The sequence below is a fragment of the Lipophrys pholis genome (genome assembly GCF_963383615.2).
Source record: "Lipophrys pholis genome assembly, chromosome: 16".
NCBI classification, from domain to species: Eukaryota; Metazoa; Chordata; class Actinopteri; order Blenniiformes; family Blenniidae; genus Lipophrys; species Lipophrys pholis.
In genome coordinates, this window is record NC_137634.1 from 3,056,252 (window position 1) to 3,082,373 (window position 26,122).

The 26,122-nt window shown below is 42.6% G+C and overlaps 1 protein-coding gene across 2 annotated transcripts in view; it reads left to right on the top strand.

The window, feature by feature from the left end:
* The window catches only part of dscama (Down syndrome cell adhesion molecule a), a gene marked incomplete at its 5' end in the record, with an annotated part of 118,122 nt that overhangs the window by 54,711 nt on the left and 37,289 nt on the right, over window positions 1-26,122 (top strand). For both annotated transcript variants that reach the window (XM_080483986.1, XM_080483987.1), the window contains 2 exons: window positions 23,731-23,877; window positions 25,809-26,087. In XM_080483986.1, coding sequence (XP_080340112.1) covers window positions 23,731-23,877; window positions 25,809-26,087 — 426 coding nt within the window. The remainder of the gene's footprint in view (window positions 1-23,730; window positions 23,878-25,808; window positions 26,088-26,122) is intronic.

Here is a 26,122-nt window from a genome sequence, read left to right on the forward strand (position 1 = left end):
AAAACTGGAGATGCCATATGCCTCGCTCTGACTTCTAACCCGCCGCCGCCGCCGCTCTTCCCCCGTCTCCTTCACGGTGACATGAAAGTCCCCATTGAAACACGAGGATCTCTCTCCTCTGCCGTTTGATTCCCAACGCCTGGCTGAGATCACAGCGATCGCAGGCGTAGCTTGTCTTGTATAATAAAAGCAGTCACTTAGTGTTACACGACGCAGTGGGAGAGGCGCTCGCCGCGGCTGCGCCGACGAGACTTTTGATGATCTCGTCGGGTAAATACAACAAATAACTTACGGCGGGGGGAGACACGCCGCGCCGTCTTCTGTTTGTAATGGGAAAACGAGAGCTCACGCGGTCTCATCAGCCGCCCGCCGGATGAACCGTGAATGCTTCGCTTCTCAACCGGGAGACGCCGATTGCTTGAATAACCCTGTGGCGGGCGGCGGCGGCGGCGGCTCGGGAGCTTGTCCCGCGTCATAACATCTGATCGCAGCCTCCTCTGCGAGCGCGGCCCATCCTGTCCAGTGGAGTCCGGGCCATTTGCCCTTGCACAGAGGGCAGCTCCCAGCAGGCCCGGCCACAGTGACAGTTTGTTGTTGTTTATAAGGTCATCCCCACCACAGGGGGCAGCATATTCATTACACCCACCCCATGGCTCTGTTTGTCTCTGGCAGCCTGTTTCTCCGCGGGCTCCTGTCATAAGGTCAGAGGCTACTCGCTATCATCCCCCAACTCGCCTCCGACAACAGGCCAGGAAAGTCGACGCGCCTCCGGCCGGAGGGGCGAGGCTAATTGGGCTCATGAAAACAAAAAAAGAACTGTCAGGTTCACATAGCGAGGGGGGAGGGGCAGGAGGGTTTAATGCTGCTGCATCAACATTCAGGTGGAGTGTTGGAGGCTCGGTTTATCCATGTGTAACTGTGGGAGCTGCAGCCGGGAAACTTCTCACTGCAGGAGGGAACCGAGAAAACCAGGATACTTGAAATCAGGAGTTATGCAGCCACATGTGGCTCTTTCAGTGTCCCTGATCACATCATCCCATAAACTTCGTTATGCCTCGAGTTTATTTATAAGTGTTTCTTCTTTGACCAGCTGAGAACGAGACACGTCATCCAGGTGTCTTTGGATATGAAGCCCTGATCACATGATGCAATGCCCTTTTCGTTCCATCATTCATTTTTACTCATGCATGACTAAAGTCTAGTGAAGGAACTAAGATGTGACGTTTTATAGTTTGGCATCTATAAACTTATTTACTGAAGTTGCAGATAAAGTCGTGCAGAACTAATATTCGCCGTTATCTGACAAAACTAATTGTCTAATCTAATCTAATTTAGAAAAGTGTTGTTGAGTCTTTTCTCTCATGTGTTCATCTGTGCTTTACTTAGAACATTTTTTTTTGGGGGGGGGGGGGGTGATCGTTAACATTATTTTTAATTCTCACAAACTAAGGAATTTCATCAAGCAAGTTTTTTTTTTTTTACTGATTTCTTAAGCGTGGCTGAGACATCGGCGATGCTGCCATGAGAGATACCTACAAACTCCCATAATGCAACATTCTATTTTGCACCAGAAGGGTTCATTGACTTTATATTGAGATTGTAGTCATCTTCTTTAGTAATTGTTTGGTTTTTGCGAAAATATAGACATTTTCATCACGTACACTCTGAACCACAACAAAGAAAAACTAATGTAAAGGTTCTTATGGCTCTATGTTATTGATGCAGCCCAGTCAAGATTAAACTGGACTGTATTTGGCCCCTGAACTAAAATGCGCCACATCTGATGGAGAAGGTTCTTTAACTTCTTCCGACCAAGACGGTTAAAAGTCGAGATGATTGTGATTGTGAAGTCTGCATGGAAAGACGAAATGTCTCCCAACCAGTGTCTTGAACACTCGATGAGAAACATAAATTTGATTTCCGAACCGTGTTCCTCCAGTGTGTACGTGCAAACAGTGCACGTTATGTAGGCTCATGTTCAGCCCCCTCCTCTCATCTGAAGGGGAATTAAACCAACGATGAGATTGAAGCGCGGCTGCCATGTCTTTCTCTTTGACGTCCGGATCGAGCGGTGGAGTTTGAATAATTGAGACGGCGGTTTGGATTCCTTGCCGCAGCAGCGTGTGCTGAGTTCTGAGAGCGACGGCGGGTGAGAGACGGAGGAGGCGAGGAAGTGTCTGGGAGCGCCAGCAGCCGGCTAAGTGAGGTTGTTAGGAGGAAGGGCTGACAGTCCAATCCGGCGCCGCCACCATTCAAAACACAGCTCCTTTTGTTTCTGCTCCTCTCTGCACGCAGTAACCCACTGACACCTCCCTCTGATCTGCCCCCCCCCCCCCCCCCCCCCCCCCCCCCACCTCCACTTCCCCGTGCATATGCCGAAGAGTCACTCTCCTGGTTGCCACGGTAACCAGCTCACCTCTCCGCCTCCCGCCTCTCTCTCCCGCTCACAATGCACCTAAACAGGAGAGTCTGTCTCCGGCTGACAGAGACAAGAGAAATCATCAGGAGGAGGAAGAGGAGGAGGAGGAAGATGGGGGGGGGGGGGGGGGGGGGGGGGGCTTCAGGGCTTTTATACAATTGTCGTTCTTTTTTTTTCTTTCTCTCTCTATCGTTTCTTATCTGCACGCAGAGCCGAACGGCGTGCGAATAAAGCCACAAATGTGCAGAGACAGCAGTCCTTCTCAGTGCAAACCAGCGTCCTCCACCTGCCCCATCCCCCCACGCACACATCAGTCCACCCACCTCCTCCACCTCCTCCTCCTCGTCTCTAAGTGGCATTCAGGTTGCGTTCGCAGTGGAGGACAAGTCATTCAGCACCTGAGCTCTCTCCCCGTCTGTCTGTCTGTCTGTCTGTCTGTCTGTCTGTCTGTCTGTCTGTCTGTCTGTCTGTGACTCTGAACGTGCCCAGTCCCCAATTACACTCTCATTACGTCCTAATTACCCCGGACACAACAGCAACTGGTTGCACAATCACAAAGACTGAGCAGAATGTAAATCACTTGCATTCATTCTGACCCCCCCCCCCCCCCCCCCCACACCTCCATTTTCTCTCTCCCTCTCTTTTTCCCCTCCGCTGGGTGGTGGCATGTTAAATGCTCCCCCGGTGATTGTGGTAATTTAGAGCAATATGGTAATAAGGGTGCTGATGGCTATTTCTGCCTCTCGCCAGCCGCTGTTTTATTTTTTTGGTTTTTTTTCGCGAGCTGTTGTCAGCTAAATTACATTGAAGGTTTAATTGGCTACTTAGATCACAGTTGATGAATGATAAAAAATCAGCTCAGTGATCATTGATTATCACTTTTCAGATCATGCGTCATAAATTAAACCCGGTGCTCCGTTGGTTGGAGGAGCGCAGGTGTGATCTTTGATCTACGACGTGTCTCTGCTCAGCCTGCGTCGCCTTTACCCTGATGTGGTTTGACGTTTGTTTGCATCAGGATTCATTGCAGGGAAAGGTTTATGTCATGAAGAATAAAGAATATAAGTAAAGTTAAAGAAAAAGAAGCCAAGATATTGGGTCAAAATAAAAAAGTTTGACAAAATCAAGAAATACAGACATTTTGTTTGAATCTAAAGCGGAAGTGGTAAAACATATAGTAATAATAACGCAAGATAAAGATATTTTTAAAAAATACATTCAAATGAAGTTGTTAAGTAAGTTAAGGGAAAATATTTTTATATTTGGAGAAAAATAATTTTTAAAAAAGTTATGAAAATAAAGAATTTGTGTTTAAATCTAAAGCGAAAACTGACAATCTTTAAAAAAAAAAAAAAAAGAACATACTGTATAATAAATATGAAGAAAACTTTTAAAAAATCTTAAAAAGGTGAAAAATTCTGGATGAATAAATAATTAAACCAATAAATAAACCAATTTTTAAAAAGATGAAAAATAAAACATGATATTGAGATATTGAATGAAATTCTACATATTTCCATTAGAAAACTGTCATAATGACAATACTTTATATTATTTATTCTCAAACATCAAAATACAAAGAAAAATCTGATTTGTTTTCTCCAAAATTATCGTAGAATGAAAATAATCTTCATTTGCACACATGCTTACATTTATTTACACTTAAACAACAGTTATATCTATTTTTCCATCACAAATGTGTGATTATATGACATCCCTAAATTATCCACAGAGTGATATTAAATATGTATAAATGTCCCTATTAAAAGTAATTCTCTGTGCATGTTCAACTTATTAGTAATTGTTCATCGTATTGTGACAAACTGACGGGTTCAGTCTGATCAAAATAAACTCAAATTAGTTCCCAAGGTGAATAAAAGTGAATAAAGAGAGTGTGAATGTACACAAGCAGGCGTATCCAACGTTTCGTACTTTTTTCGAGCTCCTAAGACCCAGAAAACTGTGTTGAAGGTCACTGATGATGAAACAAACACGAAGCCAGAAACATTACTGGTTCTGATTAATACTAAAAGATTAATTTCTAAAGAAGTTGGAACCAAAGCTGCTCTGATCAAATATGTTGGCTGATGTTTTTGTTCTAAAAACTGAGGTCAGGCAGTATTTTTTAATTTTTTTTCAATTGGAGCTGCATTTAGTACAAGCAGTGAAACTTCATGTTCACACCCGGTTGATTCTCTCTTCGCCACAATCTGAAGCTGAAAGTTTTTCCCTTCAATTAACTTTGGCGGGAGTTTGGTAAACTACCAGAAAACCTCAGTGGCTTCTCTCTTTTCATTTACACCTTTATGCTTTTCCACTTTCTGAACCTCAAAGTGGCTTTTTAAGGCGCAGATATAATTCCCTGTGATGTAGGAGCGAAAGTGCTGCTGATTGCTCCAATTTGTTTGTAGTCATTTGGGGGATAAAAGAAGGTGGAATGGAGTGACAAGATTTTTTTTATCTTCTTAGTAGCTTTGCAAAAATACATCACTGACTAAAGATTTGTCTCTACTAAGGTTAATTAACAAATAAAGTGAAAACTTTATTAAAAAAAAGGGAATAAAATAAGTCAACTCTACATAGTTCTTTAGCTGTAAATGACTCATGTTCAAACATTTGTCTTTTAATATGATTTTTATTAGTTTTAACTTCTACTTTTTGTGACTTTTTGTGACTTTACACCCGTCTCATCCACAGTGAAAGACAAGTTTCCACTAAACGGACGTTTCCAATCATTAAAATCTTCCACTTTCCCCTCTCGCGTTTCCTCTCTGCTGATATTGCGCAAGATGAACCGTGTTCAGCACTTTTTCTCGGCACACTAGTCATCATTTACATCGTTGGGAGATGTTTGCAATGTAAATAAAGGCTGATTACAGGAGTAAATAACATGTAAAAGTCTTTAAAAAAAAAGAGGCGCTCCTCTTGCCCCCCTACCCGCCCCCTTCCTCCGCGCCGGCTGCAGTTTATGGGCTCCCTCGGCGGGCGGGGTTGTTTAACGAGGGCAGGGGGACGGCGTGGCACTAATTGCCGCGTGTGATTTATACCAGGCTGGGACCAGGCAGACGACGCCACTCTGAGAGCAGCTGCTTCGCCCAATATTTACTTAACCCTCCGCTGGCGGGCCTGGCACCGCTGCCAGCCATGACGGGCCTGCGGGGAGTCGTTCCGCCATGTTCGGGGGGGGCCGGATCAGAGAGGGATTGTGGGGGAGGATGGGGGGGGTAGATTGGTGCAATTAGAGGGAGGGCTCCGATTGGTCTCCTGACAATTTGCCCGTCCAAGAGGAGCCGTTGCCAAACGATAGAATCAGACAAAACAAGGGATTCCGATAACGACCCAGCTCCTGAATAACAGACGCATCACAAAGATAAGCTTACCAATAAAAAGTTAATGGTTTTGTTTGTTATTTCTACACTCAAAATATAGAAACCAACGATTTTTAAGCTTGACGTCACGTGTTGCTTTTATTTTCATGATTTCTTTGCTTAAAAGGCTTTAAATATACCAAGCTGGAAGTTAATACAAATGTTGGTCTAAAAATTCCATAAAAAATATATAATTACATAAAATAGACCTGTGTATATAAGATGTGATACGTAGTTGATGACTTTGTGGTTCGGGGATTTCTTTTGCTTCTCTTTCATTCACATTTAACCACTGCAGCAGGTTTGTTTTCCATCTTTTATTTAACGTCTGACACATACACATCCACAGTTTTCACCAGCAACGTTCCAGAAGCGGAGCAGTTTGTTCAATTTATGGTTTTCAATCTTTTATGCTTCATTTTGTGCTGATTTCTGGTCCAGGTTTGATGTAATAGTGAAATATTGAGGTGAAATACGATCAACACAATCTAGATAGATAAAGCACTACGGCTCAGTATGCACAGTGATTGCACAGTGTGTGTGAAGATAGGATTTATTTCATGTCAGTCAGTGTTTAACAAAAAATATATATATATATATGTGAATGCTGATATTGTAATAAATGCTTCCTACATTCATTGTGAAAAGCATCAAATTAATGATGAATGAACACTTTTCAGTTTTCTAACTTAGAAAATGGGCATGATTGAGTGTGAATGAAGTGTTTGCACTGTCAGTTTGGAAAATTCAACTTTTCCATTCTTTTTCTGTAACTCTGGACAGTATTTAGCAGACCTGCTCACAATAACTCTGAGCCCTGACTGGTCAAATAGTCCCATAATAACCTTTAAATGTAAGCCTTTCTTTATCTATATTATGGAAATGCCTACATTTTTGCAAAAAACAAACAAACAATTACTGCCGAAAATACATTTAACAAATTTTGATAAAACTGGTACAAAATACAGTTATATGCATATATTTGCAAATTCACCCTGATGGTATGGCTGGTTTGAGAACAACAAGGTCTCAGTGTTGTGCTGTCTGCTACTCTTTTGTTTGTAAAAGATGTTTTCTCTTACATTTTTACCAGTTAATTGGTTTTTTTGCCTCACAGGCCTTATGTTTGACACCCCTGCCATAGACTGTATATGATATCGAGAAAATTAAATTAAAAACACCAGAAAGAAGACAAACAGAGCTTTCCATCTATATACAAGTTGTATTTTGTGGCCTCCATCACTTCCTCAATACAACCGCCCAATCACAGGAAACACATTAAAACTAAATATGGGTCATTCATACATCCTACCAACATGTTGACAACAGATCATCTATCAACGTGCTGCATATGCCTCTAATTTAGACTGCTGTCAGATCAATTCACATTTTATGTCTTTTTAACTAAAAATGAGGTGTAATTCCATCAAAATGGGCCGTGGTGATTAAAGGGTGTGACACGTAATCAAGGAATGATTTTTAAGCTTCGTGTCTGATTCAGACTTGAGAGCAACGCTGGATGCAAACAGGATTTCACCGATAACTTTTCCCTCCCTCCCTCCCGCGCGGGCGGGCGGGCGGGTGAAGGTGAGAGTCCTTGACGGTGATGAGCAGCAGAGTGAGAAGCTGCTCCCGTATCGAGCAGCTTGATTTGTACAGCGCTCACTCTCCCCGTCGCGTGGTAGACACTTCCATCTCACGCCTGTCCGCCCGGCTCACCCGCACTGATGGCCGGAGACGTCTCGGCGTCCCTCGTCAGCAACTCAAATTAGTCACACCTTTGGAGAAATTAGCGGCACGAGGCGCCGGAGAGCGCTCCAGTAATGGATCAGTTCAGGAAGTTAAAACGCTCCGCAAACATTCACGCCTTTTTTTTCTTTCTTTTTTTATGAGCCCGGTGATTCACGCAGGGTCTGAATCATGCCCAGTGCATGAAAAGCAACGTATAGGAGGGACGTTATGGAGGGGGAGAGGGGGAGAAGGGGGGGGAATGGGGTCCGTTGCCACGGCAACATTGATTGATATTCTTCAGGTGAAGCAGCTGTCAGGCGGCCTGACCACTGCAAGCTACTGCTCTGCAGGCACAGAGGGAGGGAGGGAAAAACACTGGGGGGATGAAAAGCAAGGAGACAGAGGGAGATGAGATGGAGAGATGTTTCTGGGTTTTTTGAGGCTTTGTGCCAAAGGTGGAGGCTGCTGATCAGACGATGGAGAGATCAGCCTGTGAACGAGGGACGAGGCTCCAAGCCGGACCTACTGGGGACAAATGAGAGCTTCTGTGTCAAACGTCCAGACCGAGGCTAAAAACCAAACGGCTCCAATCCAACCATAAAAAATAATATTTATTTCTTAAGACACAACACTGAGACCTGAACTGAAGAACGAGCATTAGCCTCAGGTTGAGTTTGTAAAAACACCCATAATGCAACAGCTATAGAATATTTCTTTACGATTTCACTGTAGTTTGCACCAGAATGTTTCTTTAAAATTGGTTGTGAAATTATAGACATTTCCATCACGTATACTCTGCACCATGACAGAAAAAACAACAACCTTATTCTGGCAATATTCTACCGGTCTGGTAGACCCCCTGATCTCCCCTCAAGCAAGTGTCATCTTCTCTGAATGTGGAAAGAAAATGGTGAAAAGACTTGCAAGTTGCACCACTGCATCAAATAAAAAGTAAGAAAAATTTATCATTTAAGATTATTTTTTTGTCGTTATGTGAATTAAACATATATTTGTCCATGAAGTAATTAAAACTTTTGGGAAAATACAAATAAACTTGAGCAACAAATTCAATATTTAAATTACATTTCATGAAAAATAAAGTTTAGAAAAACTGTTTTTATTTCTTTTTGCATAATAAACATTTTACCACCGTTAATCTGAAAGGATTTTACCATTTTTCAAAAAAACAAGATAATTTCTACTGAAATCAGATATCAGAATGTAGATTGCAGTAGAATAGAATCAAATTAATCAAACTATTAGTTTCTTTCACGCAGGTTTGTACGATTCAGTTTCCATCGCTTTAAAGAACCAAATATACATTGTTCAGTAACTACCAGTGAAAAATCACAACCAAAATAGTTTCTTGACATATTTATCCAAGTTAAATTCAAAGCAAATGATCCCACCTGTAATAACCATGGTTGCAGGAGATTACAGGGAGAACATGCAAACACCACAATGAAACACTCTACAGAGCCCGGGACTGAACTCCAACCCCGAATAGACAAAGAAGTATTTATATACAGATGGTGAAAAGAAGGTAGTTTTTAAAGCAGAATACATATTTATCCTCAAAAACATTCAGTCATAATTCAGGTAATGGGAGTCTTTTGGTGTTTGCAGTTTTTTTGTTTTTTTTTATGTAGATTTAAGAAGCAAAGCAGTGTAAATAACTTCCTATTTTTTTCTATCATGTTTGTAGTATTTTACAACGAGATAACTTAATAGTATTTTCTTTAAAATATTGAATTGTGTATGATAGCGGTGTGGTTCCATTGAGGCCTCGGCCTAAATTCCATGAACGTGACACAACCTGCTCATATGAAAACATTCATTCTCCACTGCGACGCCTCACCTCTTTATGTCTGTGCTCATAATTGCTCCGGCATGTTTGCCAACTTCCAATGTTTTGCTACGGATCCTCATAAACACGAGCTGCGGGTTTTACGTCTCCGTTAATCAGGAACGCGCCGAAATGAGTTGCAGTTTTTTTTTTTTTTTTGAATAACATTAAGAAGCTCACTAATCAGACGCTGCGATGAGGCCTGGTTCGTCTTCCTGCTCGGGGTGAATGCTTCCATTTCTATCGCTGCATGTTTCAAAGGAATCTGCAGAAAAACTCACAACACCCTTCATATTACTGGTAAACACGAATATGAAAAATCCGGAATCTTATTATAAAGCGGGTGAAGTTCGATCATTTGTCTCTTTGATCCATTTAATCAACTAGGTGAAAAGGATTATTTATGCCTCTCCTGTGAATTCAATAAATTACCCGGAATACGTACAATTTAAAAACAAAAACCCAACAAAGGAAAAGTCTAAAGAACATAAAATAATAAAACCATGATTAATGTCATTCCCTTTCCCTCATCATCAGACTGAACTTTAACCCTTAGTTATTCTGTATTTTGTATATCATTGAATTATTGGTCACTTCTCAGTTATTCTGGAACATTCTCGGCTAAGTTGCAATAAAACACTTTCAGACTCGCATCACATCTGAGAAAAGTTTGTTTTTATGAATAAGAAGTGGATCATTGAAATGTCAGTTAGTTAGATCAAATCTTTAACTTGCATCAGATGTTTGTTTTTTTTTTAATAATTTTTCTCCATCAGCAGAGTTTTTCCTTGTTTTATACAGAAACCTGCGTATTTCCCAACGTGGTGTAGTTTGTGTTGTAGTTTGTGTTGTTGTGGACGGAGGCTGCAGCTTTCAGCTGCGATCAGACGGGACGACTCTTCACTTCCTCCCGTCTAATCACTGTAATGTGCTTTTCACTCTTTTAAAGACTTTCACAGGAGTTTTTACCTGTCAGAATTCCTCTTTTTTTTTTAGAATTCTAGACTAGCTCCATTAGTGAGTCAAGTCAGCCTGATCCATTAATAGATTCACTCCGTCACTCAGGGGAATTCATTCCTCAGCGTCTGGGACTAAAGATGGTTAAAATGACTTTGAATGGGTCGTTTAAGCAGCCTGGTTATCTGGCTGAGATCGTTCCGGGACTGGGATTGTGGACGTCGTCAGACGCGGTGCTGGTTTCAGCACCATGGAGAGCTCCACACAGCCCCCACCACACTTCTTTTGAGAAAAAAACACTTTAAAGTAAACTAGAGCTACACTCGGTAGAGCGCATACTTTCGCCAACGCCGGGTTAGCATCACTAGCATGTTAGCTTCTAGCTCATATCGACGCTGACTAGGTAGGTCAGGTAGCTACATCACTGTGTGAAACACAGCAGGGAGCGTCTCCATGGCAACAGACGCCGATCTCCTCCATGAGGTGCCTCTCTCATCCGCTTTGTATGGGAATTTTTTTTTCACAGTTTTTGAAGGATTGATTCGGAAATGATTAGCCGTTAACATCCCAAAACCTAATCGGTTGGTCCGTGGATGATGACAAATGATCCCTGAAGATTTCATGCAATTCGGGATAATAGTTGTTGGGAAAATACATCCATCCATCCAAAAAACAAACAAACAAACAAACAGCACCTGACATGCTAACAACATTGTTTTCAGTGTTTCTGCCGTTTACGCGTAAACAGACATCGTTTTCAGAGAGAGTAACCGTGGAAACAATATTTTTTACCTGAAACGTTGTCCTGTAAAATGGTTCTAATTCAAGTCCCTGTTTCCCACCAGGCTGTCAGTATTATCTCCATTTGTAGCTGATATTCAAACAGGCCTGGAACTAATCTATGAAAATATATATTAAAAGAATGTGTTGACAGTCCAGAAGTAAATAGTTGTTTTTTTTATCATGCAGTGATCACATATGCTTCCCCTCACCACCACATCCTCCCACTCTCTCTCTCTCTCTCGCTCAGCCTTCATCTTTTCCTCCCATCTCCTCCTCCTCCTCCTCCTCCTCCTCGTCTCCTGCCTTCCCTCAGTGTGGTTCCTGAATATTTAATAAGCCTGAATTACTGAGGCCCTCAACTGTAATGACGGGAAAATCAGACAATTAAAACAGAAGGGCTCTGGCTTTAAGTCTCACCTCCCCCAGAGGAGCCAGAGATTATTTAAAGTGGCACACTGTTTGATTATCTAATCCTCCTCTTGCCCCCTCTGCTTTACTCACAGAGCAGCATCGCCTGCTCCACTTGCCACCGCAAATTACCATGAAACACCAATGAGCGCCGTATTTAAGTCCTCCTCCATAAGCGGCGTGCGGCGGCGGCGCGGCGTCTCATGGGAGCGGCACTATGGGAGTAACTCTTTTACACTCAGGTTATCGCAGTTTAGCGAAGGACTTGAAGGGTCGTCTTGTTCTCACTTAGGAAATGTAATTAATAACCACGCCGAGATGTGTGCATTTGCATGAAAACCGCATTACCTTCCTTCTGTCTGAGCAAATAGGCGCGTGTCAGAATGGGGGGGGGGATTGTTGTTTGTGGTCGATTCTTCTTCCCCAGGTGGCACAAAGGCCTTTCAAAGCATCTTTTTTTTTTGTGTCCCTCTTTCAAAACGGAACTTTCATCAAGCATGAGTAAAAGCAAAATGGAGAGAGAGCAGCATTGCATGGGACCCACAAAGATAACCCGACCCGCTGCTCTGCTCTTTGAAGCATCAGAACTGGGGGGGGGGCGGGGGGGGGGGGGTCTTTGTTCTTTTATTTATTTATTTATTCTGTTGCTCCTGAAACAATGGCTCTTCTGTTGAGGCTGTTTGGCGATAAGTCGAATTGTTGTCAACTTGACTTATTATCCACACCAAGTGACGGATTGTGATTGAGTTGATTGTAATGGCTTCCCTGATGCCAAACACACACACACACACACACACACACACACAGAGGTTCTCACAGACAGAGAGATGAATGTTCATGATTATACAGCTGAGGCTCAACACTGGCTCATTTAGTGTTGGCCAGAGTGAGGCCAATGATGGCATTGTAAACACACAACCATCAGGGGTTTAATAGCTAATTACACACACACACTCACACACACACACACACACACACACACACACACACACACACACACACACACGCACACACACACACACACACACACACACACATGGAGGCAGGCACTGATTTGAATGCCATTGTGACGAGGTTTCCCTCCTCAGTTTTGACTCCTGCAGACAAACATCAGCCGGAGAGGGAAGTTCTCCCACAGCTGCCTGGAAACGGTCGGGGAGAGTCGAGACGTCCCGTCATCGTACGTCAGAATAAAGCCGCACTTCTCACGCCGTCCATTGTTTGATGGTTTTATTGGGATGCGATTGAGTTTCGCCTCTGAACAGAGGAGAAAGGGAACACGATGGACGCTGACTGACACCGTCGCTCCTGTTTTATTGAAAACGCTGCCATTCCGTGTCGGAAACGAAAGAGTTTTCAGTCAGTTTATCGTCCTTCAAGGTGAACTTACGGTACAATCACTGGGTGAGCGCCACCTTCTGGGACTCCTTAATGCTTCTCCTCAGCGAGGCAGATCATGGGATACTTCCCTACAGACTATAGCGACAGACATCAATCCATCCATCCATCCATCCATCCATCCATCCATCCATCCATCCATCAACATGATATTTGATATGACTTTCTTTCTAAAGTGTGAGAACACAGACCTCAGTTGAAAGTCGTGTTTGCAGTCGACTCTCGGTTTGGTTTTTTTTCCCGCTGACGTTGGATGTGAGGACTCGTCCCGTTGTATAGATCGTCGTATAGATGTGCCGCAGTTCGTTCTCACCGACGCCCCTCGGAGACCCGGAGCCTCCCCCTGCTCTCTGCCTCCACCCTGGGATGTGTGGCGGCTCACCCCGACAGTATCTGCGATCTCTCCGCCTTTCCAACGCGGCAGAGGAATGTGGGGCAACGACGAGGCCAAGCGCCTCGGGGTGAGCTTCCCCGTTGCCTCCCGATTTGAATATCGTTCAACGTCTATTTGCATCTAGTTTTAATAGCAGTTTATTCAGTGGAGCAGAAGATGACATCTTTATCTGTGGTTGACATATGAGGCCGTTAGCCCCGGGCTAGCGTGTGTCTGCTTAATGAGCAGAGGGATGCTGCCGCTGATTAGGACCGGCAATGGGAAAAAAAGAAAAAGAAAACGGCTCTGCCTCTGACTCTGAGTCAACTGTATGAGCTGACAGATCGGGTTTGAGACCCAGATAAGGCTGCTTCGCGTCTGTAGTCCAGGTGTGAAGAGAAATTGGGTCAGGCTGTTGGTTTGTGGCTTTCTGTGCTTAAGAAAAACTTCTGAAAGGCAAAACTCTTCACAGTGACCTGATCCTTCTTTCAACCAAGCACATTTAAAAAAAAAAAATCCTTCCTGAAGCAAAGACACTGAGGAAAGAAATGAATAAAATCTGCATTTCTAATATTCTCATGACCGCCTGTTGAGTTAATGGTGCTTCTGTTTGGAGTTTGCATGTTCTTACATGCATGTGAGGTTAGTCAGTGAGCCTAAATGGAGAGAATGTGAATGTAGGGAGTCGGGATATATGCATAACAGAAAACAAGCCAGGAAGAATTAAACAACTATGAAGTACTTACCAACCACATTTAAGTCTTCACACGCATATATAAGATCCTTTGGTCTTTAACAGAGAAAAACCAGCTTCCTTGAGATTTGCCTTCACTATGATATATAATAGAATATACAGAAAATATACAATTAACTGACACTGTTTTCCATTCTGCCATTTCATCCATAGTCTTTAACCGATTATATATTCACAAAAGATTTAATCAATAAGATTTCTTATCATGTACTCAGTTTGTGTCATGAGATTACGATGAGACAACAGGATATTAAATGTTTTTGAAGAGATAACTAGCCTAATTAAAATATTTTTTTTTTTTGAATAATGAAATGTAGTTTTGGTCAGTTTTACACTCAGCAGTTTTTTATGTATATATATATAAATATATATATATATATCATAAACATTTCATTGTGTTTCTTGGAATGATCGGATTTGTTTTTAGAAAACAAGATCTGAGCGTTGAAATTCTCTATTCCTGAATATTTTTATAATAATATTACATTTTATTTGTATTGCACTTTACGTTAGTAAATCTCAAAGTGCTGAAAACTATTTGAGCTAAACCTATATAGAACACTTCAAATATCAGCAATAAAAATCAGTAGAAGCAAATATAAAACACTTTCAATATAGCAATAAAATTCAATAAGAACTACGAAGCAGGAGTGTTTCATGTCAAAATGTCTGTCTACAGTGACAGTTCAGTTAAAGTACTATTATCTTTCTCTAAATCTGGTTGAAACTTCTAGTTTCTGGTGGAAACCTCCACTGTGTTCCAAGGAAGGTGAAATCCAGCAAATATCAGCTGATTTCAACAAGGAATGCAGTAAATCATTTCAGCGTTCGGTGTTTACTATGTGTACGTCCACGATGTCCTTTAGTTTGGTGAGACTGTCACATTTTTATGACCTCACGCTGGAAGAGGTAGAGCACAGTGTTTCCTCAGAGGACGGCTAAAAATACCCGGCGAGCGGAGCGATTTTTCAGCTCACGCAGGCGGCGTAAATAGGAAAAGTCAAGCCTGTCTTATTTATCTTGGACAAAAAAAAAAAAAAATGGCAAGCTGCACATCGGAGGGAAACGAGTGTTACATCCTGCACGGCATAAAGAAACAGACATACAAAGGAAACAGAGGGACGACCTCTCCTGGGAGTAGATTTTATGTCTTGATGGCAGATTGAAAACGAGTATGAAGGATCAATAATCTAACATTGATTCTCTCCAGGCATTGAATGTGTGTGAGCAGGGAAACGTCTGCGTTGGACACGGACCACGTCTCCGCCATTTACACTACTGGGGGAAAAAAAAAAAATGCTTGCTAAGCGAACAGTGGCCGCCAGTTTGTTGCCATGGCAACCCCCCCCCCCGGCGGCTGTCACCGCGCCTCCTGTAAGAATGACAGATGATTTTTATTAGAGGGTGTGTTAAATTGGTGGCGTGTGTTTCCTCTCCTCCTCTCCTCGACATCGCGGTCACCCTGCCAATACGTGGAACAGAAACTGATATTCTGATGCGTTTCGTTCGCAACGAAGCGCCGCTTTTCTATCAGTCTGACGGAACAGGAAGTCATAGGTGCCATTTGTTGTTTTGTTGGTTTTTTTTCTGGATTCTGATTGGCTAGCATGGGTGTATGCTTCTCGTTACTGCCACCTACAGGAAAGACATGCTCGTGGCACCTCTTAACCAGATTTCAAATAAAAAAAAACATCATTTAAAACGAGCTGGTGAGAGCAATGTCATTTTTGAAAACGTAGAGGAGGAAATATTTTGTAAATAGAAGACGGCTCCACATCTGCTGAAGTGTCAGATCCTATTTGAAAGGCCTTGTTAGCTGCTTGTTTGTTCGTCTGCAAGCTTCTTCTTTTTTTTTTTCCCTTCTTCATCACGCTGCGTGACTTTGAGTGGCCAAGGTTACCGTGACTCCACCGAGGGGCCCGGCTGTCTCCGGGGACCGTGCTCCCCTCACTAATACACTCCAAGACGGTCGCCCAGCGGGGACGCTGCCAGCAGAGTGATGAGGAGGCAGATTTTTATGAGCGTTGTTCAGCTGAGGCCGTGGGTTTTTACTGTAAGTGGCGTCCAGACTGTTGGCGTTGATCAGGTCAGACGACTCCGGAGGAGCCGTTCAAGGTCACCGGGGGAAATGTGTCAGACTGGGGATCTGGACGTCTGAGAAATTATTCGCTGTTTCTGAGTTTTAATCAGATTTTTTTAATCAGGATATGAAATCAGGTATAGTTTTACTTTCTGACGTACTTACTGTCTCTGTCCATACAAATGTCTTTGTACTCCCTTTGTTAATGTTTATAGGGTATTGTTCTCTGCGCACGTGTGTGTGTGGTTTCTTTACAAATACAACCAACAGCGCCGACTCATGGCCTGGCATGTCAACTACATCATTTTCAGCCGGATCACATTATTATACAGCTTTTTATAATATGGTGGTATTTCACATGGTCTCATTGGTCCAAAAACCTTGTATTCAAAGTTTATTGCTTCTACTTGATTTTCCTCCTTTTGAATATTGGATTGGCTAAACCCTCAATGACACTATATAGGGTTTGATTCTGATTGGCTGGTTGGAGCAACACACTTCAGTTAAAAACTGAAACAAGCCAGGGAGAGAGAGGACAGACTGTCTTCACTTCTGGGGCGTCATTCCAGGTATGGGGACGATTAGTACTGTTGGAAAACCTTTAGAGAGTGAATTTTGTAGAACATGACCCCTTTAAATTTGTTACCATGGGGATTACATTCTTCAGAAAACCGTAGGAAACGGTATCCCCCTGACCCCCTCCAGCTTTTAGCTCTCTGGCGCCCCTAGAGGAGGTCTGCGACTCATTTAGGAAACCATTATGATTGGATTATATAGTACATACAGTATGTTTTTGCTTATGACAGCTTTTCTCTGCTGCCTTCACATTGGATTCAGCAGTCGCTCTGGCGGCGGCGTATTAAAGTTGAGACAGCGAGCGGGGAGTACAGGGTTCCTGTTGAGATCTGTCAGAGAGACAGCGCTGACACTTTTTTTGATAATTGCTCTGCCTCGCCATGATCTGAATTAGCATATGAAAGTTGTGTCTTTTTTTTTCCTCCCTCGTCTTCTTCGCTCGGAGCGCATAGCTGTAAGCTAATTTGTAAGTCATTTTAGATGACAGAGAGTGGTTGTATCCCAGAGGTGCACTTTTCCTCTTGATCTTTCATTTTTTCTCTCTCTCTCTCTCTCTCTCTCTTGCTCTTGCTCTCTCTCTCTTCACCTCCTCTCCCCCTCCCACCTCATCTTCCCTCCACTCACGTCTCAATTATAGAATATTCAGGTAACTCGGGGAGCCAGGGTAACTCTTTGGAGTGCGTCTTTTTCGGGCAAATGGTTTCCCAGCGAGCGCAGGTCAAATGGCTCGGCATCGCCACCAGTGTTGCCACAGTCACCTTTAAAAAGTAATCCAATTACTGAATGCTAGTTACTCCTTTAAAATGTAACTTAGTTACTTTACTGATTACTTGTTTTTAAAAGTAACTAAGTTTGATTATAGGTAATTTTAGTTACTTTCAGCAGCTGCCGACAACATCCCCAACCATCTCAACATAAAAATGACAGCTGACTTTCATTGATTGATTGATTGATTGATTGACTGTAAAAAGGGGTGGGGCTTCCTGCCAATATATCTTTTTACTCGCTTACTTACAAAAATAGTGTAACATCTCTGTTGCTGTGTTCTTGGTGCAATGTTAAGGTTTAGTGATGATGTCTGTTGGTTCCGATTCTTTTGTGTTTCCTGAACTTAGAGCGAGCTGGCCTGTGATTGGCTGAGAGTGGAGTAGGGGGCGGGTCAAGTGAGGGTCCCGGTTCTGTTTAATGATAAAGGGGCTTAACAGACAACTTGAAACTCGTCTTCCTTTCCAACGTCCTGTGGGACACTACAGTAGTAACGCTGCAATAGTAACGCTACAATAGTAACACTACAATAGTAACGCTACAATAGTAATGCTACAATAGTAACATTACAATAGTAACACTACAATAGTAACGCTACAATAGTAACACTACAATAGTAACGCTACAATAGTAATGCTACAATAGTAACATTACAATCGTAACACTACAATAGTAACATTACAATAGTAACGCTACAATAGTAACGCTACAATACTAACCCTACAATAGTAACCCTACAATACTAACCCTACAATAGTAACATTACAATAGTAACATTACAATAGTAACGCTACAATACTAACCCTACAATAGTAACATTACAATAGTAACATTACAATAGTAACGCTACAATAGTAACGCTACAATGCTAACCCTACAATAGTAACCCTACAATACTAACCCTACAATAGTAACATTACAATAGTAACATTACAATAGTAACACTACAATACTAACCCTACAATAGTAACATTACAATAGTAACATTACAATAGTAACGCTACAATAGTAACGCTACATTAGTAACACACAGTGACTTGGAGAAGTAACTTTAATCTGATTACTGGTTTGGAAATAGTAATGCATTAGATTACTCGTAACTGAAAAACGAGTAATCTGGTCATATGAGAGTAACGCGCTCCTGACATCATTGGTCGACACCACGTGTCACTGTGTACGTCCTTCCCTCTCTTAGTTGTCAGTGCACATCAACCCATGTGGCAGCAGCACGGCGTCATGGACACGATTCAGCCTTCTTTTTTTTCCCACTGTTTCCATTATGTCTCGCAAGCAAATTACGTTTGAGCCACAAACCGGGTGAACAAAGATTCCTCTTAGAGGCTTATATGCGGAATTAATTGAAGCCATTGAGTGGCGAGCCCATAGAAAGGGACTTGTGTTTGTGTGTGACGGTCGCTGCCAGAGCAGCTGGGCGGGCCGAGGAGGGGAAGAGGAGGCGACTGATGGTCCGGCGAGCCACCTGGGCCGGAGCGAGGCCCGCAGTTTTCAGGAGTGTGCTCAAACGCAGCCAGGTGTGGACATTAAGGCACGCCGCCACGCCGAGAACAGTGGAGGCTGTCTGCTTGGGCGGCGTTAGTATGCAGTAGGTGGAGCGTGGACGAGCGGGAGCGCCTTCGATCGTTATTATCGACCCGCTCCTCCGTGCAGCTGTGTGCTGCATGAACACATTGACACTCAGTCGCATGCACACATGCAGAGGAACAGGCATGAATAACACACACAGCAACAAAGGCAGTAATATGCAGATACACACACACACACACACACACACACACAAGCCGGTGGGATTTAAGGTAGCTGCAGCAGTGTGAGTGGAAATGCCTTCAGCTCACAAGGACACACACATACACACATGCACACACACACACACACACATGGTAATGTAGACCTGCAGCTCTGTGTCACACAATCAATGTTGTTGTTGGGAGTGAGCAGAATCTGACTGTGGGAAGAAAACCGAATAATCTGACCAAGAATCAAGAACGTAATCACTCACAATGGCCCTGGACTCTTCTCTATATGGTAAATTAATGAAAGACGCTTTGTGTTTTCACTGCAGCATCTGAAGAAATGTGTTGATTCACTGCAAGAATTTACACATAAACCTCCCATTTCTGGACGTGTTAATGATATTTGCTGAGATATGACAGATATGTGTAAATATTATAAATGTTTCAACAAGTAAATCATCAGTTATTAGTATAAGGTTAAGATATGGACGGTTCATTTGGTGGCAAAAACATTTTCTTATTCCTAACATAAACACTGAGATCAGCATTCACTTCTTAGGTCTACATGTTTATGGAATGGAATGGAATGGAATGGAATTCATGTTATTTTAGCCTCTTTTGTTTCTGCTTTCTAAGATCTGTGTTTAACAGGTTACGACACACCTTCAGGTTTAATGCCACAACATAAAATGTCAGTAGATTCGAGTATCTGCGCGGTTTAAAACAGGCGGTTAGTAACTCGTGTGTGACGAGTTTTGCTTGTTCACAGCAAGCTTTTTTATTTCACCAGTTCAGCATTTTTTATCTATCTTTATTTAAAGAAATATTAGAGTGAAGTCAGACATTAAACCGAGAAAGTGTCTTATTCATGTTCTTTCGACATGTGCAAGGCGATTTTGGACAAAGATAGAACAGGCAAAGCGTTGGGACGCCTCCTCGGACAACTTACAGGTAAAGAAGTAGAAATCGAGGTCGGATTTGCTTTTTCAACATCTGAATTTTTAGTTTCCCCGGGAAAAAACAAACTGCATGTGAAGCCAGAGGAATTTCAATCCGACCATGTGTATGCGTGGTTGGCTATTTAAGTGGACACACTTACCCACACCGGCTGACTGTAACTGCTGGTGTGTCACATTTAATGGTGCTGAAATAAAAAAGCGGCCCGTCAGGATATCAAATCCATGGTCCCTCATTTCTAACTGGGTCAACACATGCTCACAATAGCGTCGTCGCCACCCTCCTCTGTGCATCCCTCCCTTCCTCGCCTCTGTTTCTCCTCACGTTTCCCTCCGTCCTCCTCCCATTCATGCCTTTTGATTTGCAGCTCAGCTTGTCTGCAGCTGCAGGAGGAGTTCAGCTTTTACACGCAGTGGAAATTGTGGCGTTTCGGAGTGTCACAGGTGGCAAACAAAACTAAAACCGAAATACTGCTGAGCATCGACGTGAGCAGCTATTTACCAGAGGCAGGGTTTGTTCAGCGAAAACTATTTCACTGACATGAAGCTCGAGTCTGAGATTGTTTAGTCTTGTAATTATAGATAGATAAGTTTGAATACATTTATTCTACTGTTCTGCAACTGTCAAAAAGTAAATATTAGTCCAAGCAACAAAAAAATAATGCTAAATGTGCTTATTTGGCACATTTTAACTCCCCGTTAAAGGAGCTCATACATCGTGAGATTATGTTGCCGTTTTTCTGTACTTTTCTTATTGGAACGCTGCAGAAAAACGTTGATGGTGACGTGGTGCCGTGGATCCAGTGGAACTATCCAGCACATTACAGCTGGATGAGTTTGGTGGTGTCAGTTTTCTTTGGGAGAGTTTTCAACTTCTCCAAACAATCCTAGGACATTGCTTGTTAACGTGACTTGACCGTAGGTGTAAACGTGTGCGGGCGATCGTCTTGCAGTCTGAATGTATGAATAGACGTCTCTTCATGTTGTGTTCCAGGGGAGTTTTGTTTTTGCCTGTAAGGTGTCGGATAAACAAGACGAAGTATTGGTCAGTCCTAATATATTATTATCCAGCTTTTCAACACTTTCACATGGTCTCGTTGGTCCAGAAACCTTGTTTTCAAAGTTTCTAACTCCTCCTTGATTTTCCTCCATTTTTGGATCATAGGAGCTACATTCAGAATCTGCTGTGTCTGTGTGAGCTGGACTGGCTCCGCCCACACATAACCATCTTGGGAAGAGGAGGAAGTACTTCCTCTCGGGGTGCCATGTGCCAGAGCAGAGCTGCCCTAATTGTGGGAGGAGTCAAAGGGAGGGCCTACCTTGATTGGGATTGGCTAAACCCCCGATGACACGATATAGGGTTTGATTTCTGATTGGCTGGTTGGAGCAACACACTTTTTAAAACCTGAAACAAGCCAGGGAGAGAGAGGACAGACTGTCTTCACTTCTGGGGCGTCAGTCCAGGTATGGAGACGACTATTACTGTTGGAAACCAACAATGAATACTATGACCCCTTTACTGTCTTGGTTTTGGGACGCTCCGGTCTTGATCTTGGGTTCGGTGGTCTTGACAACACTAGTTTGCAGTTCCTGCTGATTTATCCACAGATTGTCGTATCGTAAAAAATTTTTTACAGTCATTCCAGTGTTTTAGTCCTGCGCTGTGCACGAGGCCCATGCCGCCAACTTAATCTGCATTAAACTGTCATGACAGGCCCAAACGAGGATAATCCAACACCCCATAATGTCTGCATGATGATATCTCCAACAACCCCCCAGCGTACGGCGGCCCCATTTGATCCCAGATAGGCTTCTCCATCACCGGTGACATGAAATACCGGCGGCAGCCGGCGGCTACATCGCCGCTCATAAACACCGACTACCTCTCTCCACGTGCTTCCATGTGTTGGCGCAGATTAGCATTACATTAGCATGATATTAGCACATCCGACCTGCGCTGCCATCGCTTATCAAAGTGCTCTGTGATCCTGGGCTCCCTGCGCTTTAGGAAAAAAAAAAGAAGAGAAAAAACAGAGAGAACCTGTGTGAGAGAAAGAGAGACAGTTTCCCCCAGAGAGAGAGAGAGAGAGAGAGAGAGAGAGAGAGAGAGCGAGCGATGAGCTACATGATAACGAGCTGTGTTACACGGCTACACAACACACAGCCTTGTCGCTGCGCCTCAGAGCTAAATGGGCTGCAGCAGATGTTTGGCGACTACAATCACACGGCGCGGCGTCGCTCACTTGACTTGCAAATATTTGCTAAGAGACTTCAATATTGGATTTTCTGTTTTTCCTTCTTTTAGAATGTGTGAAGGCGATTCCAGCGCATACGAATGAACACACACACACACACACACACACACACACACACACACACACACACACACACACACACACACACACACAGTTTGTGCGTTCCTGCCGTCGCGCTGCACGGACCGTGTTTGTTAGACGATGTTGGACGTCGCCTGTGATGAAATCCAGAGTAACCGATGCTTTTGTTTGTCCATGTGTCACACGCAGAGTCAGGCAACACCGATGAAACGTGAAGAAACCGCAACGTTCAACATGTGTGTGTCGGCGTTTCTGAAGTTGGAACCGTGAAGTGAATGGGACCTTTAGTCAAATATTCATAATTATTTTTTTTTTTTAAGATTACAATGTCTTTAGGTAGATTACTTTAATGTAAATGTGACGGTGAGATGTAACAGGATTACAGTAATCTAACATTTTTAACGTTACTCTCAACATTTTTGCTACCGCTGTACTCTGGTGTCTTTTTTTTTTCCTTTGACTTTCACAAAGGAAAATACTAACTTAAATAAATAAATAAATAAATAAATAAATAAATAAATAAATAAATAAATAAATACAATTAAAAAAAAAATAGACAGAAAGAATGTTCTTTTCTACACGGCTGGATGGATGGATAATTTTAAAAAGTTAATTTAGATTCTGTCAATGATTTTAAGAAGTTTAAAGGTGTTAATGACTAAAAGCAAATCTGAAAGCAAAGCTGTAGCATATGAAGTAACTTCGGTCAATAACTACCAGAACTGACAGACCTACCTGTCAAAGTATGGGACAGGACCAATCTCAGGAGGAAGCCCCAATAAAAACAAAATAAAGAAGTAGAGGGTTAACCTGTTGATTATTTAGCTAAAAAAAAAAAAAAAAGGCACAAAATTTTAATTAGAATGACAAAATATGCTTAATGTGAATAAACCACGAAGGAAAGTGTTGCAGAATACACATAAAAACATACAATACAGACTTCTACCATGCAAAATAATTATGCTCTTACGACGTATGGCTGTGAACAACAGTGAAAAGTTTGGAGTAATGGACGGCTCATCATCTAACACTTGAAGTTGTTTCAAAGACGAGACTCATTTGAACTTTTAGACATTACCCGTGTTAAAGTGCACAGAGGATGATTTACAGATCACTGTTAGGCACTGACAGGTCACACAAAATGTTTTTTTTTCTTCCTCGGTTTCTGTTTTTAATAATCTGCAGGGATTAAATACCCTTTTTCCTTTTCTTTTTTTTTTCTCTTGAAGTGTCACGGTTCCTCATCACATCCACGGGGGCCCTGTATATACTGGATGTGCAAATGGAAGACGGGCTGTACAACTACAGGTGCATGACACGGCATCGGTACACAGGAGAGACCCGACAGAGCAATAGTGCCCGCCTCATCGTCTCAGGTAAGATGGGCCAGGATCCGCCCGCCATTAAACTTCAATTACTGCTATGTTATATTACTTCAACGTTCCGTGAGAAACATTTTCAAGTGAAAACACAAAACTGGTTTCGCTTTAGACGTCCCTTTACAAGACGGCGGTAGTCGGAGCCACTCAAAACACAACTTTTTGAAAACGGCTCCCAAGGTGGAACATTTAACAAATGTTCCGTCGCCATGGATACGGGAGAAAACGCAACTTTCTGGAAACCTTTGGGTTCTGTCTCCTTGTAGACGGCGGAAACGCTGCTACTGTTCCTCTGCACATGCTCAGTAGCTGGACAATGAGAACAATGTTTTCCTCCAGAGTGTCATGACTCCCAGTTTATATTCTCGCTCGACTTGGTAGTTTTAGAGTTGGGAGTCACCGTGATAACAATTCAACTTCATCGTTGGTCACTACGAACATGAAAACTACATCGTTTTCAGCGTTTGTGCCATTAGCGTGCGAGCAGACATGAAAATGTTGCTGAGTAAATGCTCTTAAAAACTCATCTGAAATATAAATGCAAAAAAATTCATCATTTTCACTTGAAACATTGTTGTGTAAACAACGCTCAGCTCACCAACATCTTTACCAAAATAAGAGTCCAGCCAGCTATTAGCTTTCTATGTGACTTTTCCAGTAATGTTGAAAAATACACAAAACTGAACCATTTAGATTAAAGCTTGAGGTGTGCTGATCCAGTATTTCAGCAGAGCTCTTTCTCTGTGTGTCTCGTTCTAAATAAAGCTGAAGTAAAACCCGAGCGGGCCCTCCAGTATGATGTTGTCCAACAGGCTTTCAACTGTTGATTCTGCCGGCCTAAATAAATGGCGACCATGTGACAGAGGACCATATGGTCCTAAATGTGAGCCTGTTACAAAAAGGCCATGTAGGTCATTTGAATAAAACAGAGGATGACAGGGAAAAACTCTTGAAATAAAGAGGGGACGACATGTGATAAAGGTCAGCAGCACTCTGCCAGACTGGGGGAGGGTTTCAGGACAGAAGACGCCCTCGTCGTCTCCTGGAAGGAGAAAATCCTCAGAACAAGTTTAACTGAGAAACGGGTTAGTTTGGTTCAGAATCCAGGTTTTAGGACGGATTTAAATTCCGTTTAGGGTTTAACTTTGTCCTTCTATTCACATATGAACTGGATATCATTTATCTGTTAACCTTTATTTATGTCCCATGAACACACAGTCTCATTTCCAAGAGAGACATTCAGTTACAAATATACTGATCTACACTACAAAACATATATACACAAATCAAAAAGATAAAATATGTCCATACGCTGTCATCTGGGACTATGAAATCACTAAATAATATTTAATGAATGTGAAAAAACTGATCACAAAAAACATATATATTAGAAAGAAATCCACACTGAAATATATAATATGATATGATTACAATATACTTTATTGACAGCTTTATAATACCTTACTTGTCTTGAATTGATTAGTTTCAGATATTTTCTACTGATCGATCTATCGACCTCTAATTTATGAAAATACATATACACAAAATATTGATAACCAATACACACGTCGATATAGAAATACATACTAATGCACACATACGTGTATATGTCATATATCTACTTCAGTGTCTGAAAAAGTTTAAAAAGAAGTCAAACTTCTTTGATTCTATTCCGTCTCCACTTGACATGATAGAACAAAAGCAGGTTACACCCTAGACAGGCGTCCAACCCATCCAATTATATCAGATACATCACGTTTTTCTGACTGCAGGAGGAAGAAAATGCTTCTACAGGGAGAACATGTAAAATATGTTGAAAATAAAACCCACACCAAATCCAGGGGAGCAGACTCAAGAGCAGCTTCATGAGGATGTTCTGATAACATACTATTATGTTACCCCCCCCCCCCCCCCCCCCCGACCCGCAGATCCCACCAACTCAGCGCCGCACATCCTGGACAGCTTCGAGCGCCGTGAGGTGATGGCGTCCCACCGGGTGGAGCTGCCCTGCAAGGCCTCGGGTCACCCGGCGCCCAAATACCGCTGGCTGAAGGACAACCGGCCGCTGGAGCCCGACACGCGCTTCCGGCAGAGTGTGACGGGGCTTCTGATCGAGCGGGCGCAGCCCAGCGACACGGGGACGTACGTGTGCGAGGTGTGGAACGGCTACGGCAACGCCGAGGTGGTTGGCAGGCTGCTGGTCAAAGGTGAGCATCCGGTGGACTCCCCGAAGACAAAATGG